Source organism: Gekko japonicus, unplaced genomic scaffold (genome assembly GCF_001447785.1).
Source record: "Gekko japonicus isolate JY-2015 unplaced genomic scaffold, Gekko_japonicus_V1.1 scaffold57, whole genome shotgun sequence".
NCBI classification, from domain to species: Eukaryota; Metazoa; Chordata; class Lepidosauria; order Squamata; family Gekkonidae; genus Gekko; species Gekko japonicus.
The window spans coordinates 1,882,351-1,900,516 of record NW_015160208.1 but is presented as its reverse complement, the minus strand read 5'-3'; the positions used below and the strand labels follow the sequence as shown (position 1 = coordinate 1,900,516).

Below are 18,166 nucleotides of genomic sequence, written 5' to 3'. Positions count from 1 at the left end.
ATGATAGTATTAGAATGTAATCTGAAACCAAGTTATACCTTTCTAAGTCCACTGAACTCTATTTAGGATTGAACTGTTAAGGTATCAAATCCTTCTCCACAACACAGAGACAAGAAAGCTCAATGAAAATTCTGTTCTTACTCACTGCACTTGAATGTTGCTGCTAACAATGTTTTGAGTTTTGAATGGGTGTGTTTATATGTATTTAAACGCCATAATTGTGGGAGGGGGTTAAAATATTGGGCATAGGACCAGAGATACCTGGGCTCCAATCTGTCATGCAGTTTACAGGCTGAACTAAGCACTTGCAGCGCAATATTCCTCACAGGGGTGTTGTAAGGAGCCCACACCCTGAGCTCCTTGGAGGAATGACAAGCTAAAAATCTAATACATAAGTAAAATTTAGGGAGGGAAACCAAAATATTTATATATCTTTCTCTGCCTGTGTTATTTTAAAATTAGAGCATCTTGAAGGTCCTTGTCTGTTCATTAACAGATAAATTAACAAAAAAGTATTGCTGGAAACATTTGCAGCAGGAAGTAGTCTTCTCCATCAGTGCTCTTCTGCAAACCATCACCAGTCAAAGGTGATACTTGTATATTTCCTGGACTCATTTTAAATCTGTCAGACTAAAGATTTCCCATTGATGAATTCTTTCACTTAATTAAGAAACTTTGGCAAAGGAGTTGTGGTGCCTCTAAAGCATCCTCACCTCCCAAATTTTCCTTCTGATTCTTAAAACTGTAAACTTCTTTGCTGGCTGACAAGAAAGAGCAAACAAGGTGAAGGGTTGGTGAAATATGTTGTTCAAGGCTGGAACCATTGATGAAAGCCACTGTGGTGCAGTGGTGAGAGACTTGGGTTGAAATACCCACTTCACCGTGAAGATCACTGTATGACCTTGGGCTAGTTGCTCTCTCTCAACCTAACCTACTTCACAGGGTTGTTGTGAGGGACAAAATGTGGAGGAGGACCAAATATGCTACCCTGAGCTCCTTGCAGGAAGGAGGGTATTAAAATGTACAACATAGATAAAAGCCTTCCCCATTTTCAGTTGTGAGGGAAATGGAAGGAGCATTAAAGAGCAGAAAGATGGTTGAAGGCACAGGAGGAAGAAAATATTACAGCTACACTGGAACGTTTATGGTAGATGTTGTCAGACTGTTCCTCAATTAATGTCTTTTTTTGAAAAAAGAAGCTTCTCTAATTGATACTCCCATCCAGAATCATGGCAAGAGGGAAATGCTGGGCTGCAAAAGGGATGCCAGGAAATGAAAAACTCCAAAAATGGATTGCCTTCCTTCTAGTTAAAGCAGTCAAGCATGGAGTAGGAAAAGCATGGTTTATATTGCTAGACCGTTTGCTTCCTGTGATTGGGAATAGGGGGCTGGTTGATATTCTGTCTCCTTACCTAACGTACACCTTAAAAAATACCTGGTTAGAAAGGGTTAGGGAGGAGCGCAAACCTTCCTTAGCGGACCTCCTTAGGGATGCCTGCTTTCTGTTTGGAAACCTATAATCTGGTGGAACCAGACCCAAGCTGCATGAATTTTATGTTGAAGCATAATCAGTAATGGCAATGAGTAAATGGCATTTGTTTGGCACTGTCCAGACTTTCTCCTCTCCTCTACTGCTTAATACGTAGCAGCACTGGCATTGCCTTAACATTTTCCTTTCTGTCCTTCCTTGAAGATGACGGTGCTATAAGGGTATGGAAAAACTTTGCTGACTTGGAGAAGAATCCCGAGATGGTAACTGCCTGGCAGGGCTTATCTGACATGCTGCCAACAACGCGTGGTAGGTATGGGCTTTTTAGCCTATCCAGATTTGGAGGGGTAACTATAACTTGCCATGGCTTGTAATAGGGCTGGGTAACACGGCATAGTTTTCTCTGCTTCTGCCTTCAGTAACATCTGGTTAACTATCCTTTGGACTTTATGGAGTAACCTGAAAAGAGATTTCTCCTCTGCCATGCTTTTAAAAAGAAATCTGTCCTAAATGGAGATGCTAGGTGGGAATAGATGGGGAGATTGTTTTTCCCCCCATAGTGCTGAATAGAGGGATACAGCTGTGTTCTCCAGCCTGGATTCTGATGGAGTTGCATCACTCAAGGTCAGATCTAACTTTTGCTTCTAGGTAGAGAACTGTCCTAAAAGGCTGTACTGAGCACTGCCTTTCCTTGACCTCCTTCTGGCAGCTGGTTATCTCCTCTCAGTTCAGGGCTTAACCAAAAGTTCACCTGTTGCCTCTATCCATTTGGTTTGCTTGTTCAACTCCCCCCGCCCCAGCTTTGCATGCTTCCCATACGACCCTGCTCAGCCTACCTTGACTTTAGCTCTGCTTGCAGTACTTCCTGCCATTCATTGTGGGGGGATTCAGTGGGCGAATAGGAAAGATATATATACAGGATGATAGGCCAGGTAGATGTAAACGACCCAAGTATTTTAGCAATCTAGGCAGGACTAGATGTTAACAAGAGACCCGTCACAAAGCAAGCCACTCCAAGAAGCCGACACGGGGTTACGTGAGCACAGAACCTGTGTCAAACACTATAATAGAAGGATACTTGTTCTGTGTCCAAGACACAAGGACTCATTAATGCTCTGACAGCTCTCATTTCTGAACCTGCATATCTCGGCACTCAGGCCTTGACAACAGCTTATTTGAAAAATTCCTGTTGCTAATCCACTCTTTTGCTTTCCCTTTAAAAAAATTTGTGCGAGCACAGCCAAAAAGCAGTGGCAGTTTTGATATGTCAAAATAAAAATCTCTGTCCTTTGAAAATTAAGAATTTTACATTTCAGTATCACTGCTTACCTATTTTTCTTTAATGTCACTCTCCTCCCTTACATTGCCTTGCTTTTCTTGGGCAATGCATCTTCTAGCTATTCATTTCAGATTCGCCTGCCAGGCTTCTCTCAGATCTCAGACTTTGATAGGTCTTATTCTGGTTCTCTCCTTTAAAATTGCCTCATGGTGCTTTTATTTCTCTGCCTTATCTGGCCTGGCAGCCAGAAAGCTGAAGTCCATTTGCTCTAAACCCAACCTCCACAGCATTCCATTAAAGATGCAAGGAACTGATTGTAAAATGCTGGAAGTTAAACTTGCTGTGGCTGAAATCCTGCCACTTACTGGAATGTCATCAATAGTAGCCAGGAGAAACATGCCATTCTGGAAATCACTGTATTACTCTGGGAAGAGAACAGAGTACTAAACTTTAATCTCAAGTCGATCTCTCCAGGACTTGTCTTCACTGGTCCCTTCATATTTATTTAATGTTCATTTAAAACCCATCTTGCCTGAAGGGTCCTCAGCTGTCCACCTGAGAATCGGAATAACCATTCTGTTATTACAGAATCCAGCTCATTTTATTAATTCGTTTGTGGTTGACCAAATTAGTACAAGATACTGCTAATACAGGAAATTCATCCCAGTGCAGTGTAATAAAAGTATTCAAATCATGACAGAGTCCACACATTTTAAATACAGTACAATTTTGTATATATTTTCTCTGTCACCAACAGAAAAGCAGTTATAGCATGAGTGACCTGTGGCACTCAGGCTAATTTAAAAAAAAATGTGGGTGAAATTGTATCCAGAGCTGGCAATAGGACTTGAGATCCATCCTTGAAGTATAAAGGGCAGGAGAAAATATAGAAAGGTATATCAGCTTCTATGCAAGTCCAACAAAATGAATGAAGTTGATATCTAAGTCCTAAAACAGCACTAGTAACTAGTAACAACACTAGTAACACTTTTCATTAGGATCAACCCAAAGATTCAGTGAGGTACAGTAGTTAGAGTGTCAGAGTAGGATGTGGGAGACCCAGGTTCAAATCTCCACTCTGCCATGGAAGCTTGCTGGGTGACCTTGGGTCACACACCCTCATCCTAACCTGCAATAGAGGGTTAATGGGAGGATAGAATGGAAGAAAGCAAAATTATGTAAACTGCTTTGGGTTCCCACTGGGGGGAAAGACGGGGAATAAATGAGGTAAATAAATAAATAAATAAATGTCATAAATTAGTGGTCAAAGTTCTTGATTTCCATGGAATTCTTCTTCGTTGATTTTAAACAGTACAAAATGGGGGGGGGGGAGATGTTGCTGGACACGATTGAAAAGCCCTTCTATCTGCACAACTTAGCTAATTGTATTACACCTTGGTTGTTCCTGATAAAAGGTTATATTGCTATTTTGGGATTTATTCCACTAGATGAACATAGCTGCCTACAGCTTTTAATGAAATTTAGATGATTATCCATCTAAACCTTTCCTTGCCTCAGATTAGGAAAGAAAAGGCTTCTTTCAGAGGTTTCAAAGGTAGTTTTATATCCTGTTTGTTTTCTTTTAAAGTTCAAGATGGAACAAGAACCTGCTTCTACAGGTAGCTGGTGTATGCTGCTGTAGTGCAATACCCTCACTTCTGATCTCAGCTAGTGACTTAGCAGCCCTTTGTTCAGATTTGACTGAGAGGAACCATTTTAAGAAATTCAGAAATATATTCTGTTTATCCATGATCCCTTACATAGGTATTTCTTGTTCTTTTGAGTTACTGCACAAATATACTCCTAGACTGAAGGAAATTTGCATTTCAGTTAATTACATCTCAATTAACTGAAATGTGTACAAGCAGGGCTCTTTTTGTAGAAAAAGCCCAGCAGGAACTCATTAGCATAATAGGCCACACCCAACAGCAGGAACTCATTAGCATATTAGGCCACACCCTGACAGCACAGCTCATTAGCACATTAGGCTGCACTTCCATGTTACCAGAAGTGTGGTCATCCAGCCACACCCACCTTTTGCTTCTTATTCTGTTTACCTTGTTTGTTGTCAAAACCCAGGGCTTTTTTTGTAGAAGGAACTCCTTTGCATGTTAGGCCACACACCCCTAATGTAACCCATCCTAATGAGTTTCTGCTGTTGGGTGTGGCCTATTATGCTAATGAGTTCCTGCTGGGCGGGGCCAGCTCGGGAGCCAGCTGGAACTCCGTTCCTGTGCGTTCCTGCCCCAAAATAGCCCTGTGTACAAGTATATTTATCTTTAACCAGTGAACACCAGCATAGAAAATGGTGTCTGTGTACAAATCCAGTTGCATCCTTGTGTTTTCCATTAACTTGTCCACTGCTTGTTGCTGTCATCTACTTCCCCAGTTTAAAAGATGAGACACACCAATATTTTGTCCATGCATCAGAAGTCTATTTGTATTTGCTTCAATATATCCCACCATGAGTTAAGAGAGTACAAGAAAGGGAAGAAGATGAAAAGGAAATGCACTGCAAGAAATTCCAGCTAGCATATTCGCACAAAATGTACCCATGAAATACTGGATTGCAAATATAGGTAATCTTGAATAATGGACATTAATGTTTGCGTCTCAGGAGTAAAGATCTTGCTGTCTGAAAAGTACTGGGTTCGGTATATCAGGACGCGGACCACGACATCGGAGAAGACGCGTTTATTCATACTTAACACATGGAACAGAAACTAACGGCCGGTTGGCCAACTTTATACAATTGTGGAGGGACCCCCCTAGGTCCTATTGGCAGGTTTGAACTTCCCGCCAATGTCCCTATTGGCTCCTTACTTGTAGTTCAAGAGCCTAGTCCCTATTGTCTTCTGGATTGAAGCTTTAGCTGCCTCTGGCTGGTGTCAGGCAGTATCCGAAGACATAACACCCCTCCCCCCATAGTTCCGTCACTACAACAGCAGTGCCAGCCTTTGCTGCAGAGTCTGCTGGTACAGTTCAGCACAAGGTTATAAGGTGCCTGGTGTTTCTCTGAGATCATTCTGTTCATGGCCTCAATATTCTGTGTTGTGCTTCCGTCTTTACATGACCAGAGGAAAAATATCCATGTTTCAGCAGCTCTGCTGGCTATAGTTTTTCCTCCATCTTCCTCCTGCACCTCCTAATCCTCTGTTGATGATGTAATCTTCTTGATGAAAAAGAGTTCACTGACCTCACAAGGGGACTGAATGAACAGCAGGAGCAGAGGACACTCTTAAGGAGTGGACATGACCACTTTGATTAAGCCTACTCATTTGTGGAGAGCAGACTAGAGTAGTTTAATAGAGCTAGAAGGAAATAAAGCTTCTAACTGACTGTAGTTCTTTTTCTGTAGCAGAACACTCACGGGTGACTCTATAAAGGGGAAGTCAGAGGGCTTCAGCGCTGCACTGACCATATATCACCATAGCAAATAGGCTTTTTTCTTAGCATTGATTATTCCCTTTCTTGGCTTATATCTACCATCCAGAATCATTGTCTAGCTGGAGTGTAAGGCAGACAGGAGTAAATCTCATGCTGATAATACTCTAACATTTTGGACTTTGTGTGGCACTGAATCAGATGAAATCACGGGGCTTATGCGTTTTATGAGCTAACTATGGTTCAGAACTGACCTGATGCTGAAATAATCACCATCTAACTGGTGTTGTCTGTAATGAAACACCCAGGGACCAATGCAGACATCACCGGATGGTATGTGCACATAGTTCATATTGTACCACTGTAGAGGGGCAGAAAGACAGACTTTTAATACATCCAGTACCTGGTCATAGTAGCTTTTGAGTGTTTGTCTTAGCTATTCAACTACTGCTTTGGTTTGTTCTGTTACTTATGTCAACAGAACTGAGCAAGCCGAAGGGCGGGGGCTTCTAGTTGTTTTCCATACTGGTTCATTTCTCTGTGAGTTTTTGTGCAGTAGTTTTTGAAGTAGATGATCAAATCTGAAGACAATGCAGACCCTGTGCAAGTTTATGCTGCAGTAAGCTGCAGTCTAGGCAAGCTACTATGCCATCAGAGTTGAGAGTGTTGGACCAGGATATGAGAGGCCTGAGTTCAAATTCCCACTAAACTATGAAGCTTACTGGATGATCTTGGGCCCTGACCTACTTCACAGGATTTCTGAGTATAAAATGGAAAAAAAGGAGAACCATGAGCTGGATCCACCAGCAGAGTTCGCAGACAGGGATGGTGTAATTAATCTTTACCTTATTCCCCGAGTAGCCTGCCATTTGTCCCAAAACTCTTCTCTGAGGACTGGAAGACCCTTGCAAGCAAAATGAGCCATATAATGGGGGCTGCTGTGACGATGAAGAACCAACTAAAATCTGCTCCTTTTGCTTCTTCTGCTGAGGTAAATCATGAACAGAAGAGGGGAGAGGGGGCAATCTGATTTGATTCCTCATTGTCACTGCAACCCCTCCCCCTCCTCTGGAGCATCTTGCTTGGGAGGGTCTTTTGATCCTCAGATAGGCGTTTCAGGGCAATCAGCATGCTGCTGGGGGAAGGGAAAGAAAGGAGGTAAGATCCACTCCTCCAGCACTTTCCATGAATTCAGTTGGATCCAGCCCAGCATATGTTATCCTGAGCTCCTTGAAGGAAAGGTGGGAATAAAAAAGTAATAGATTTTAGTCACACTGCAGCAAGTTTTGCAATGTCACTAGTTACTTCAAAAGGCTAGTGCTGGTTTGCATGAATGGCACACAAGAGTCCACACAGAACACAAAGTCTGATTCTGATACAAATAGGGTACTCAAGAGGGCTGGTTTAGCAGAAAGCACAAGACAGGCTCTCAGCTAGGTCTCTGTGCTGATACAAAGAGGACATGTCAATTCCTGTCAGTATAATTGTCATTTTGTATAACAATACTTTTTCCAAACAAATTTGTGAGAGGCAAGCAGAGCAAGGCACAGTCTTTCCCTGGGTCCCATTGGCAACTTGGTCAAGATTTCTGTCTTTCTGTAATCAGTACTGGCTGGATGTTACCAGTCTATACAGCAAATCATCTTGTGCAAGGGGACCTTAAATCATAGTCTTTAAATGAGGCTACATGTTTCTGTCAGCACTGCTTTCCCTTCTCACAGATTTAAGCAGGTGAACTTGAGTGTGTGAAAGGATCTTTGCAAGACCTGCCCTGGACAGGACAAGCTGGTTCTCTTCCTCATATACATGGTGTCCTGTGGGCAATCCCAAGGACAGCTAACCTCAGGATGTACTTGTAATGCCATTTCTTTATGGCTGTGCTGCTGCTGCTGCTGCCACCCTGCAGCTCTTTTTATTATCCAGCTTTCTTTCTGATGACTTCAGATGAATCCTCTTGTACCACTGATTTCCCACACTTAAGCAGTTGTTTGAGCAGAGCCTCTGTAAATTGCCCTGCCTGTCTAACTGAGTGCTCATTACCAAATCATTGAAGTGCACTGTGTTGAAGCCCTGTTCCACGGCCAAGCTGGTCCCTCACTGAGTGAGGCCTAAACAGCAAATGCTTGCTGTTTTGTGTTTATTTTTTTTCAAAGCAGGTGTTTTCTGTTGAGGATCATTGAATGTGGCTTTTCATTTCTCACTCTCACTTGACAATGAGAGGCCTTTAGCTCAGGTTCAGGAGAAGGGGTCATTCTTAGAGAGAAAATTACCAGCAATATGTGGACAGGAGCAAAAAAAAAAAGTACAGTCTCTTTTTTTTTCTCCCCATGGTTAATGGCTTCCTAGGATGGCTGCAGTGTTCAAGCTACTTGTCTGCCTTTGTTCCTAAATGGAGGCCTCTGCTGCTTCTCTCTTAACTGTGTTCTTTTCTGTTCCTTTTGGGTTGCTTTTTCTAATCCTTTTTACGATTTGTTTTGCTTTGGCTGACCAACTTACCCTTAGCATCAACCCCTTAATCCCTGTCTTCTCACAGGTCTGGCCCGAAGGGTTTCAATCTATCTTGACAGAAGTAAACAGGGAGGTGAGTGCTCTCTTTCCTCTTACCTATGATCAGCTTGGGAGGGGTGGTTCTTCTAATTCATCTTTTTTATTTTAAAAAATTGCCATTCCTTCTAACGTCTACTGAGCTCTGTTAGTTCTTGGAAGGTGGATTAGCTTCTTGTGCCCCTTCTATTCCTCATCTTATATTGCCTGTCAATAATGAACAATATAGACTTCTAAACTGTGGTATCTAATATCCTGTCCAGACAGGTCTCTGTGTCTAGTAGGGGAAAGCTGAAGGGAGGTGATTTTTCTTTGTGTATTGCTTCAAGTGTTTGTTCACAAAATGGGGATTTGTTTTTAATGTGAATGCTTTAAACAAGGATTGTGACAAGGCAAGAATTCCCACCATTTGCACACAGCTTTCTCCTGCCCCTTCCCCCCATCCCGCAATGTTCTGGTATGCTTCAACTGGCTGTTCTGGAATACTTGAATGTCACTTTTAAAAATCTTTCTTTCCCTTTTGATTGCTACCATTATTTAAATTTGTGACAAGTATAACACTGAACGAAAATGAATACTAGGCCCAGCCCTCCTATTGTAATCTGGAAAGTGGGTTTCCTCCTTTGTGTGTTAACCATTGTATGTGCAGCTCTCCCGAGTCAAGCTGCAGGAACCGGTGGTGGGATGGGACCAGAAATCTTTCTCAGTTGCTTCTGCCTTTGAGATAGGGACAGATGGCTGGCACAACAGGACATTGTGTATGTGGTATGTGTCAGAAAGCTGATGTAATCTTCTTTGGTGCTTTATGAATTATTAATATTTGTTAGTTGGTGAGGGCTGGAATGTGTCTGCAGTGATTGCCAGAACAAAAGGAGCTGCATGTTTGTGACTCAGGCTTGTTTGAACCTGGAGCATTTATACTTCTGATTACTGGGAGGCAGTGGAGAAAGAATGTGCAAAATGAATGCATTACTACTATTAGCATCCTGACTCTCCATTCTCAAGGAAATGGCTGACTAACTGACAGGATTGAAATTAGAAAGATGGAGGTTGAAGGGGTTTCCTGTTTGATACACTGAGCATCAGAGCAAGCTTAAGGCAGCAACCATGGAGAATCAATACTGACAATGCTCAGACGGTAACAGTCTGTCATGAATGCATAGACAGATGGCTGTAATTCAGTACCAGCCTGGCACACTTATTGAACGCCTTGGAACTCTACATTTTAGGGATTGGCATAAGGTGGCTCACGAACTAAAGTTCATGATGAATTTTGGCCAGTTCGCAAACTGAAGTTCATGGCAGGTCAATCAGCACAAACTTTCAAGTAGTTTGTGGTGGTTTGTGGCGGTTCGTGAATAGATACATTTCCAGACAATCTCCACTTAGGGCTCTTTTTGCAGAAAAAGCCCAGCAGGAACTCATCAGCATACTAGGCCACACCCAACATCAGAAACTCATTAGCATATTAGGCCACACCTCTGACGGCGCAGCTAGACAGGGAGATACAGGGGTTCATCATAACAGGTTAATACAAATCACAGTCATAGAATCATAGAGTTGGTAGGGACCTTCAGGGTCATCTAGTCCAACCCCCTACACAATGCAGGAAATACACAAATACCTCCCCCTCCACACCCTCAGTGACCGCTATTCGATACAACAGATCCACCCCATAGATCTATACAGGGGCATTACAATCTCAGCTGTTTCATTCTCAATCCCTTCCCTAATCATCCCTAATCAAACTTAAGAGTTTGGCTTTTTTTCAGTGCTGCAGCACACTGAGTTAGAACATAAGAGAAGCCCTGTTGGGTCAGGCCAGTGGCCCATCCAGTCCAACACTCTGTGTCACACAGTGGCCCAAACCCAGGTGCCATCAGGATGTCCGTCAGCAGGACCAGAACTCCAGAAGCTCTCCCCTGTTGCCCTCCAAGCACCAAGAATACAGAGCATCATCCTGGAGGAAATGGCTACTGTGGGGAGCGGACTCCCTTGCATTAGACTCCCCCCCCCCATCTCTGTGCCTGACTGGGCTCGGAAATGTGGAGGAGGACGAGGAAATGGGCTGGGGGGGGAGACTATCATTATGGAATGATCCTTCTCTCCTAAGGAATGTCAGATAGGAAAGGGAAAAAGCCCTTTCGAGGGCTGAAAAGAGTTGGGGAAAATGTGGATTGTGGCCCTTCCCTGTAGTGGTTCCTTCCCCTATAATGGATGCTCTCTCTGCAGCCACCCCACATTTTCTCCTTCGAGCTGGATTAAAGCAGGTTTGTTCTTAATCCAGCTCAATGGGGAACAATATGGGAGCCAGACAAGTCATGGATCATGATGTCATCCAGATGTTCGTAAGTACTGTGCCGCCTTCCTGCAGCTCATGCGGGAAAAATCCCTATGTGGAAACAGCCTAAAACAGGTTTTACAACATGAGAGGCTTTTCTTGATAAGTCTGTCTTTCCACAGTGATCCCACCCACATTGTTAGTTTTGGGGAGGGCTTTCTTGCTTCTGTATAAGTAGCATTCCCTGCAGTCAGCCTCACTCTGCCTGAGCGAGTTGTGTTCTTTTGAGACTGGCCGTTTTCAGATTCTTTTTGGTATTTTGCAGATTGCATGGCTGATGTGTGACTGAACTTTGTGAGAGAAAGTGTGATTGATTTGCTTTTCTTACTAGCAAGGTTGACAGACCTTTTTTTTTAAGCTGCTGCTTCATGCTTGGGCTGGGTGCTGCCTCCTCTCAGCACAAAGAGCACGAAGCAAGCTGTTTGTGCTGGGAGGAGGCAGCACCCAGCCCAAGCATGAAGCAGCAGCAGTTGGGGCTTGGGCTTGGCGTCACCTCCTCCAAACCCAAACACTGTACTTTGCGCTGTTTGGGCTTGGTAAGATTGCCAGTTGACCCAGACAGTCCAGTATTTTCACCAACTGTTTAAATGGACAGTGAGTGAAATTACCAGACTGTCCAGGTTTACATTGGATACCCAGCAATCTCATTTACTAGTGAAGAAGAGAGTGCTGCTATTCAGTTTGTATGTTTTCCCCGATTTCCTTTCCCTCTAGCATTAGTTCAAGTGTAAATCTGTCTGTGATGCCACTTCTGCTCTGTCTGTATGTTTGTTGTGTCACTGTGTATGTGGCTGTGATTATTTGCAATGTACATAAATATACTGGATACTTAAGTGTTATTCATACTGACTAAATGCATACAAAGTGATAGTAGTCAGTCCCTTTCTGTGTATATGCATTACAGTCTATACACACTTCAACTCAGTTCTGCTAAGCATGATTCGATGGTTTGTTTTCCATTAAGCAGTTACACTCACTTTCTGAATAGTGATCAAGAGACAGGGAATTGTGCTACCTTGCTTGGCGTTCAGAGTACTTCCCTCATCTTGTTTCTTCAAGGCACTGAATGCAAGCCTCTGTGCTCACTGCATAACTGGGGCTGGCTTTCTTGGGGTTTTAAATTCCTTCCTGGAGTGATCTTCAATGCTGTCTGCCTTGCAGGGGTGCCAGATCTGCCTCTGACTGTTATTCTAGTGATGACTTTTAGCTTCCTGTAAAATTTGTTACTGTTTCCTTTCTTCCTAAAATTTAGCAGGTGTGATTCTCTGAATAAGGAGTACAGTCCTAGAAAATTTGAATCAGATTGGATTGACGATAATATTTCAGCCAGAAATATGTTTGGCATTGAAACCAGTAAAAATGAATAACACTATAACAAAACAAACAGCATTTTTAAAATTAAATATGTGCACCCTAGTTTACTTCAGTTTAACACATTAAAGAAAGCAGTACTTAAAACTCCCATTTTTGGTCAAATAAATGCCTTATTTAAAGACATTCAGAGGTGGTCAGGAGTTTTCTCCTTAGGAGAGTGCTCTTAACATATATCAGATCTTGTATTTTTCAGTGTTTAGGGGGAGAGAGATAGAGCTGGAAGGATAAGAGGAGAAAAGAGCAACAGGGCAGAGAACAGAAACATGGCTGTATTCGGAAGTCCTTGAATTTGTATGCTGTGCAGAAATTGAAGACATCCTGGTTTGAAAAAAGACACCGTTTGGTTTATCATCTGAATTGGAGGAAAACAACAAAGTGATTTGTCCTCTTGACCTATTAGCCAGAATTCTGAAACACAGTTTGTAAGTAAGAGGACAAACCACAATTGGCGTTATGTCTGAATGCAGCCTCAGTCAAACCAGGGTACTGAGTTAGGGTATATTCTGTAGAGTAAATGTTGTAAAATGGAAAACGTGTTAAATTTTAAATTGAAAAGATATTGTCAAAATTCCATTCATGGAAATATCTAGTAACCCTGTTTGAGAGAGGAAGGGGAATTCCTGAGGGAGAATTCTTATCATGGAGCATTTGTGCTATAGAAAAACAGGAATCAAAACCTGAACAAAACAACCCTGATCTAGTGGAATCTAAAGGGGGTCTAATAGGGAAATGATTAAAAAATGAAGTCAAGGATTGAATCCCAAAGCCTGCTTGTGTCTAGGACTGACATCTGTTGTGCCTCTGTAGTCAAGACAAAGAGCTGTGCCTTATGAGAGAGCAGATCTTTCATGCAAATAAAGTAATTAGGGGAGCTCTGGCTCTGTTTTGAGGCCCTTTGGTTTGTTAAATTAAGCTTCCCTGTGTCCTAGATATTCTTCTTTTGTCATGTGCTACTGTGGGCGATGCTTGGCACAGAAGGAGTGTCACTTGGAGGCACATTTTTAGGAATTAATGAAGAATGAGGTAATTCAGCCTTCCCACTGCTGCCTGGAAATTAAAACAGGGACATGCCTCATTCATCAGCCAAGAGGATGTATATATAAAAGATCAACTGCCTGTCTCTGGGATGCCCTTGTGTAGTGGATCATGCATACATTTCTTCACAAATCAAAATACCCGTTAGACACTGACTGCATTCTAGTAAAGGTTTACAAAAAACACTCTAGTAAGAGTAGATGTACTTGGAATGCAACTGCTTGTGATGCCCAGGTACTAAACTGAAATGTATACAGGGAACTGTTCCATGGGGAAGCATCTCTAACTTTAGAAGAAATCCTGCAGAGTGCAGTCATGAAAAGTTCTTGTTGTTGATATGCATTTGCCACAGAGCACTGTATTTCTTGCAGAACTCCTAGTCCTTGTGTGCAGAAGATAAGCTGAATTCTTTTTAAAGGTACTTTCCTGCAGTGGTCCTATACATCTTTCATAATCCCCTATTGGATAGATGGGCATTCCAGCAATGCCTTGAAGGTCTGCATCATCATGGTGCCATGCAAATTCCACTGTCTCTTTGGGAGACAAAGGGCTTCCTTAGACTGGCAATGGTTTTGAGTAACTGGCATAATCAAGATTGTTTAGATTTGAAAGGCTAATCTTGGATCTTTTGAGCAGCCAGTTCCTCTGCTTGGAAAACTGCTAGTACTGAGTGCACCATTCCTGTCTCGTTTTTCCCTGCACCAGACAGAACAATCTGAGCCCCAGAATACTGCCCTTCAATCAGCACCGTGGCACCAGAGAATTAAAGAATGGTGATTAGTTCACCTTTGTCTCACATGCCAAAGATCAGAACAAAATTAGGTAAATAAACTAAGATTCATTTGCAGAGCACTCCCTTTCCCACTGCATTAAAGTTTTTATATAATTCAGACTGCAATGTGTCACATACAACTGGTAATGTCAAGTGAGAAATATTTTGCAAAACTATCCAGATGGCTTGAGTGAGCAAGGCAAAGCAACATATACTAGAATGAAAGCCAAAAGCCAGGATTCTTATCCAACTGGACTTTAGTAAATCTCATTGTTCCCACATAGGACAATCATATCATTACTACTCATCCACCGAACCTCCCCCATCTTCTTTTTCATGGTATCACTGTATCAGTCAATGGCCTGAACCCAGCAATATGCAAGTGGAGGCATAAACAGTCTTAGTGCAATTCCGCTTGTACAAGGCCTTATGCAACACCTAACGCTTTCCTTCCTATACATTTTAGTGCCCCAAAATTAGATGTACAAGATCTTGCTCAAGCAGAAACTAAGGTGGGGATACAATATCTTTGACAGTGCAAGTACCTACCGCAGTGTTGCGTTTCTGCTTGTGCAAAAACTCTATGGGGAGCAGGAGTTTTGTGCTGGATCCAACCCAATATACAGTATTGCTCAACAGCAAAACTACTTCTGTAGCACTTCAAGGAAACATTATCCATATAATACTTTTTAAAAAACCTTTCTGTTAGTGATACAGTCACAGCTGTGCAATCTAATGCCAGTAGTACAGTATTTCTGCTTTTAACATCACTGTAATGACTTGGGGGGATTTGCTGCAAGGGGACAACTATATTTTTGTTTTTTACTTTTCTTCTGTTGTTGAGTTGTAAAGCACATTTATGGCAGGGCTGGAGAGGGGAAGCTCCATGAAGCTTTGAAATACCCATTTTTTTAAAAAAGGATTCTAGAAGGTGGAAGGGCATTGCTGAGATGGGGAAAGGGAAGCCTGGCCGGTGTTTTCTGCTTTGTGAAAAGTCTGCCAGAGTGTTTGCATATCTGAGTTGGAGGTATGTTTCCCATAACAAAATTAGAACAGTAATTGAAAAATAGACTATGGAACCAGGGGAGAATGTTACTTATCTAGGGATGTCACAAGCTGTATCCAGTAGGTGACTGTGATGCTCATGCAGCCGCATTCCACACCATGCTTACAGTAGCAATGCATACACTAACTGGAGAGGGTTATGTTCCATTTGTACCCCTACCAGTCTTGCTGGCTAAGTGCAATATCCTTGCAACAGAAAGCAATAGCTTGAGGAAGCGCACCCTACCACAAACAACAAATTATTGCCCACAACAGTTATTTCATGCAAAAATAATTTGCCCTCAAAGATTTTGGAGAACCATAATTCTCATTCTCATAATTCTCATTCCCTAGAAGGCTGTGAAAAGGTTTTGTTTGGAGGGGTTTTTTTTAATTAAAAAGAAATAAAGATTTGGCAACAAACCTCTCATTCTCAAGACACAAGGAATTTGCGATGTAAACAAGAGCCAATAATGTTATGATATCTCCCTTTTTGAAAAATATGAGAAACCTCAGGCCTGCTTTAATAAACATCAATTTACCCTGAAGAGGATGAAACACAAACTGCTTTGCTCTTAATTGTGCAGTTTTCTCACTATTATCATTTCACATTCTTCTATACACTTAAGCAGTTATGAATTACTTAAGTTTCTATATAGCGGAATGCTACCATACCAGGTATACACTGAATGCTACCATACCAGCTATACGCAGGATGAGCTTGGATAAGATATCATTGTATAAATATTGCTCAGGTTACTCTTGTCTGCTGCAATCCTTTGAGAGTGGGACCCATGCTGTGCAATCATGGTTTTCAACACATGGGCACCCTCTGCTGGTGAGAAGTGCCTATGTAGTAGTGGTTGAGGTTATTCTGTATTTCTCACTAACAAAAAGCCAAAGGCCACTTGTCCGCTGCATCATTATAGAGTGGGTGTTCACTTACCATTCAATTGAATAAGTTGTCTGGAATTATGAGAGCCCAGTAAGTTGCTTATGCCACATTCTGTTGAGCAAGATTTTTATGGAGGGTGAAAATTTAGTGAAGGGAATCCCAAATTTGCAAAAAACCCTGAAATTTAACAAAAAAAAAAAAATTGGGGGATTAAAACTCCCCAAAGTAATAAAAACAATGCCTGTAGCTTAAAAAAAATGCTACTTAGTTGGTCTCAATTGCCATTGTGTAGGTTGCTAGGAAACCACAAAAGTATTTCTGAGCCCTTTAAGCCTTTCTGTAAAGCAGGGATCTGTAAAGCCTTTTCGAGCCTGTGCACACCTTTGGAATTCTGACACAGTGTGGTAGGCACAACCACAAAATGGCTGCCACGGGAGGCATGGCCAGCCACAAAATGCAGCTTACAGTGAAAATCCTTGTTCTGTGGTGGCAGCTGCTGCCAAAGCAACATTTTTGAAAATCTGCACAGCCAATCAAATCTCCAGTGGCCAATCAGAAACCTTGCTAGGCACAATTCCCACCTACTTTCTAAAAACACTAAAGTTAGGCAGAAGTGAGACAGAGAGTCTGAGAGCACCCCCACTTGTTCTGAGAGCACCCCCACTTGCAGGCAGCCTAGCTTCCTCCAGGGCATTGGGGTTATGCACCAACATCACCCCATTGTGTCTGGATATCACTTCAGTTTGCCTCCAAAGTAGCACAAAGGCTACTTGCATATGTACAAGAAGGAAATGCCTCATCCCTGTGTAGTATGCAGATTGTGATGCCGTTGAAATGATGTAAGATCCTTAACATGAAATGTGAGTGCATGTGACTGAAAAATTGGGATCTTTAGCAATGCTTCCCAGAGTGCTGCCTGCTTAAGATGAAACGGCAGCATCCATTTCAAAGCCTGCTGGGTTTATCTTGTCATACAGACCATAAACAAGATGACGAATGCAAAATGCTTCAGAGGTGCTTATCTTCTAAACAGCTGCTGCCTGGCTTGCTCTGAATTGCTACTACCCCTCAGAGTTGCCAAAGAAGCTGAAGAAACAATCAATTTGGATGTCCAGATAAAGATGCGAGCTGTCAATTTAACTGTGGTTCTTTCCCTTTTTCGCTTCTCCTTGTATCCTGCAGGGGGATAAAAACTGTCAGTTAGTCCAGTGATTCAGCAGTACTAGGCAACACTCAAAGTTGACCTGGCTATTTTATGTGCTGTTCAAGGAAATGAGATAAGGAGATAATTAGAAGAATGTTTTCAATGCATACAGTTTAATCATCCACTTTCTCCTCAGAGCACAGGCATCAGCTTTGAAGAAGGCAGTTTTTCCACCTTTGCTTTTTTGCCTTGCAAAAAGCCCCACTGTGTTCATCTTTGTAGTTGTAGTTATTGCATTTGTCCTGCTATATGACTGTGCTGCAGGGAACATTTAGGAAAGCCTTTGAATTGTTGTTATCACAGTTCTCAGGACAAGGAGAAAGCAAACAGTAGTGCTCAATTGTTGGACTAGAAATCTGGGCTTTCAGCAGGGTAGTGAAGGTTTCCATAGCATGCCTATATCAGTACTTCAACATTGGTGGGTTTTGTTTGTTTATTCTTATAAAAAGTCCTGGTGGAAATGATGGGGAAGTTAGATGGAATAACTGAGTAGACAAGAAATTCCTGTGAATCCTTATCTGTTCCAAAGACATATGATTTCACAATTTAACCTTCACAGAAAGGAGTCCAGGTGTAAAACCCGGACCAAACTCACCTGCCCTATGCTTCTGTTGATTGGAACCATGAGAAAAAGATTGTAGCAGCCCAACCAATCCAGCCCAACCAATAGGGTTTTTCAAGCCTTTAACATTATATTTTTGTCTACATAAAAACCACCATACAAATCCCTTTGGCAATATTGCAGGTGCATTGTCCATTTCTCCCCAGGGAAATACTGGAGGGAGGGATAAGTGCCAAAACTCTT

General features: G+C 42.2%; 1 protein-coding gene across 1 annotated transcript in view; it reads left to right on the top strand.

Moving 5' to 3' along the window:
• The window catches only part of RPTOR (regulatory associated protein of MTOR, complex 1), a 455,351-nt gene that overhangs the window by 406,108 nt on the left and 31,077 nt on the right, over positions 1 to 18,166 (top strand). The window contains exons 26-27 of the mRNA XM_015408620.1: positions 1,694 to 1,798; positions 8,686 to 8,733. Coding sequence (XP_015264106.1) covers positions 1,694 to 1,798; positions 8,686 to 8,733 — 153 coding nt within the window. The remainder of the gene's footprint in view (positions 1 to 1,693; positions 1,799 to 8,685; positions 8,734 to 18,166) is intronic.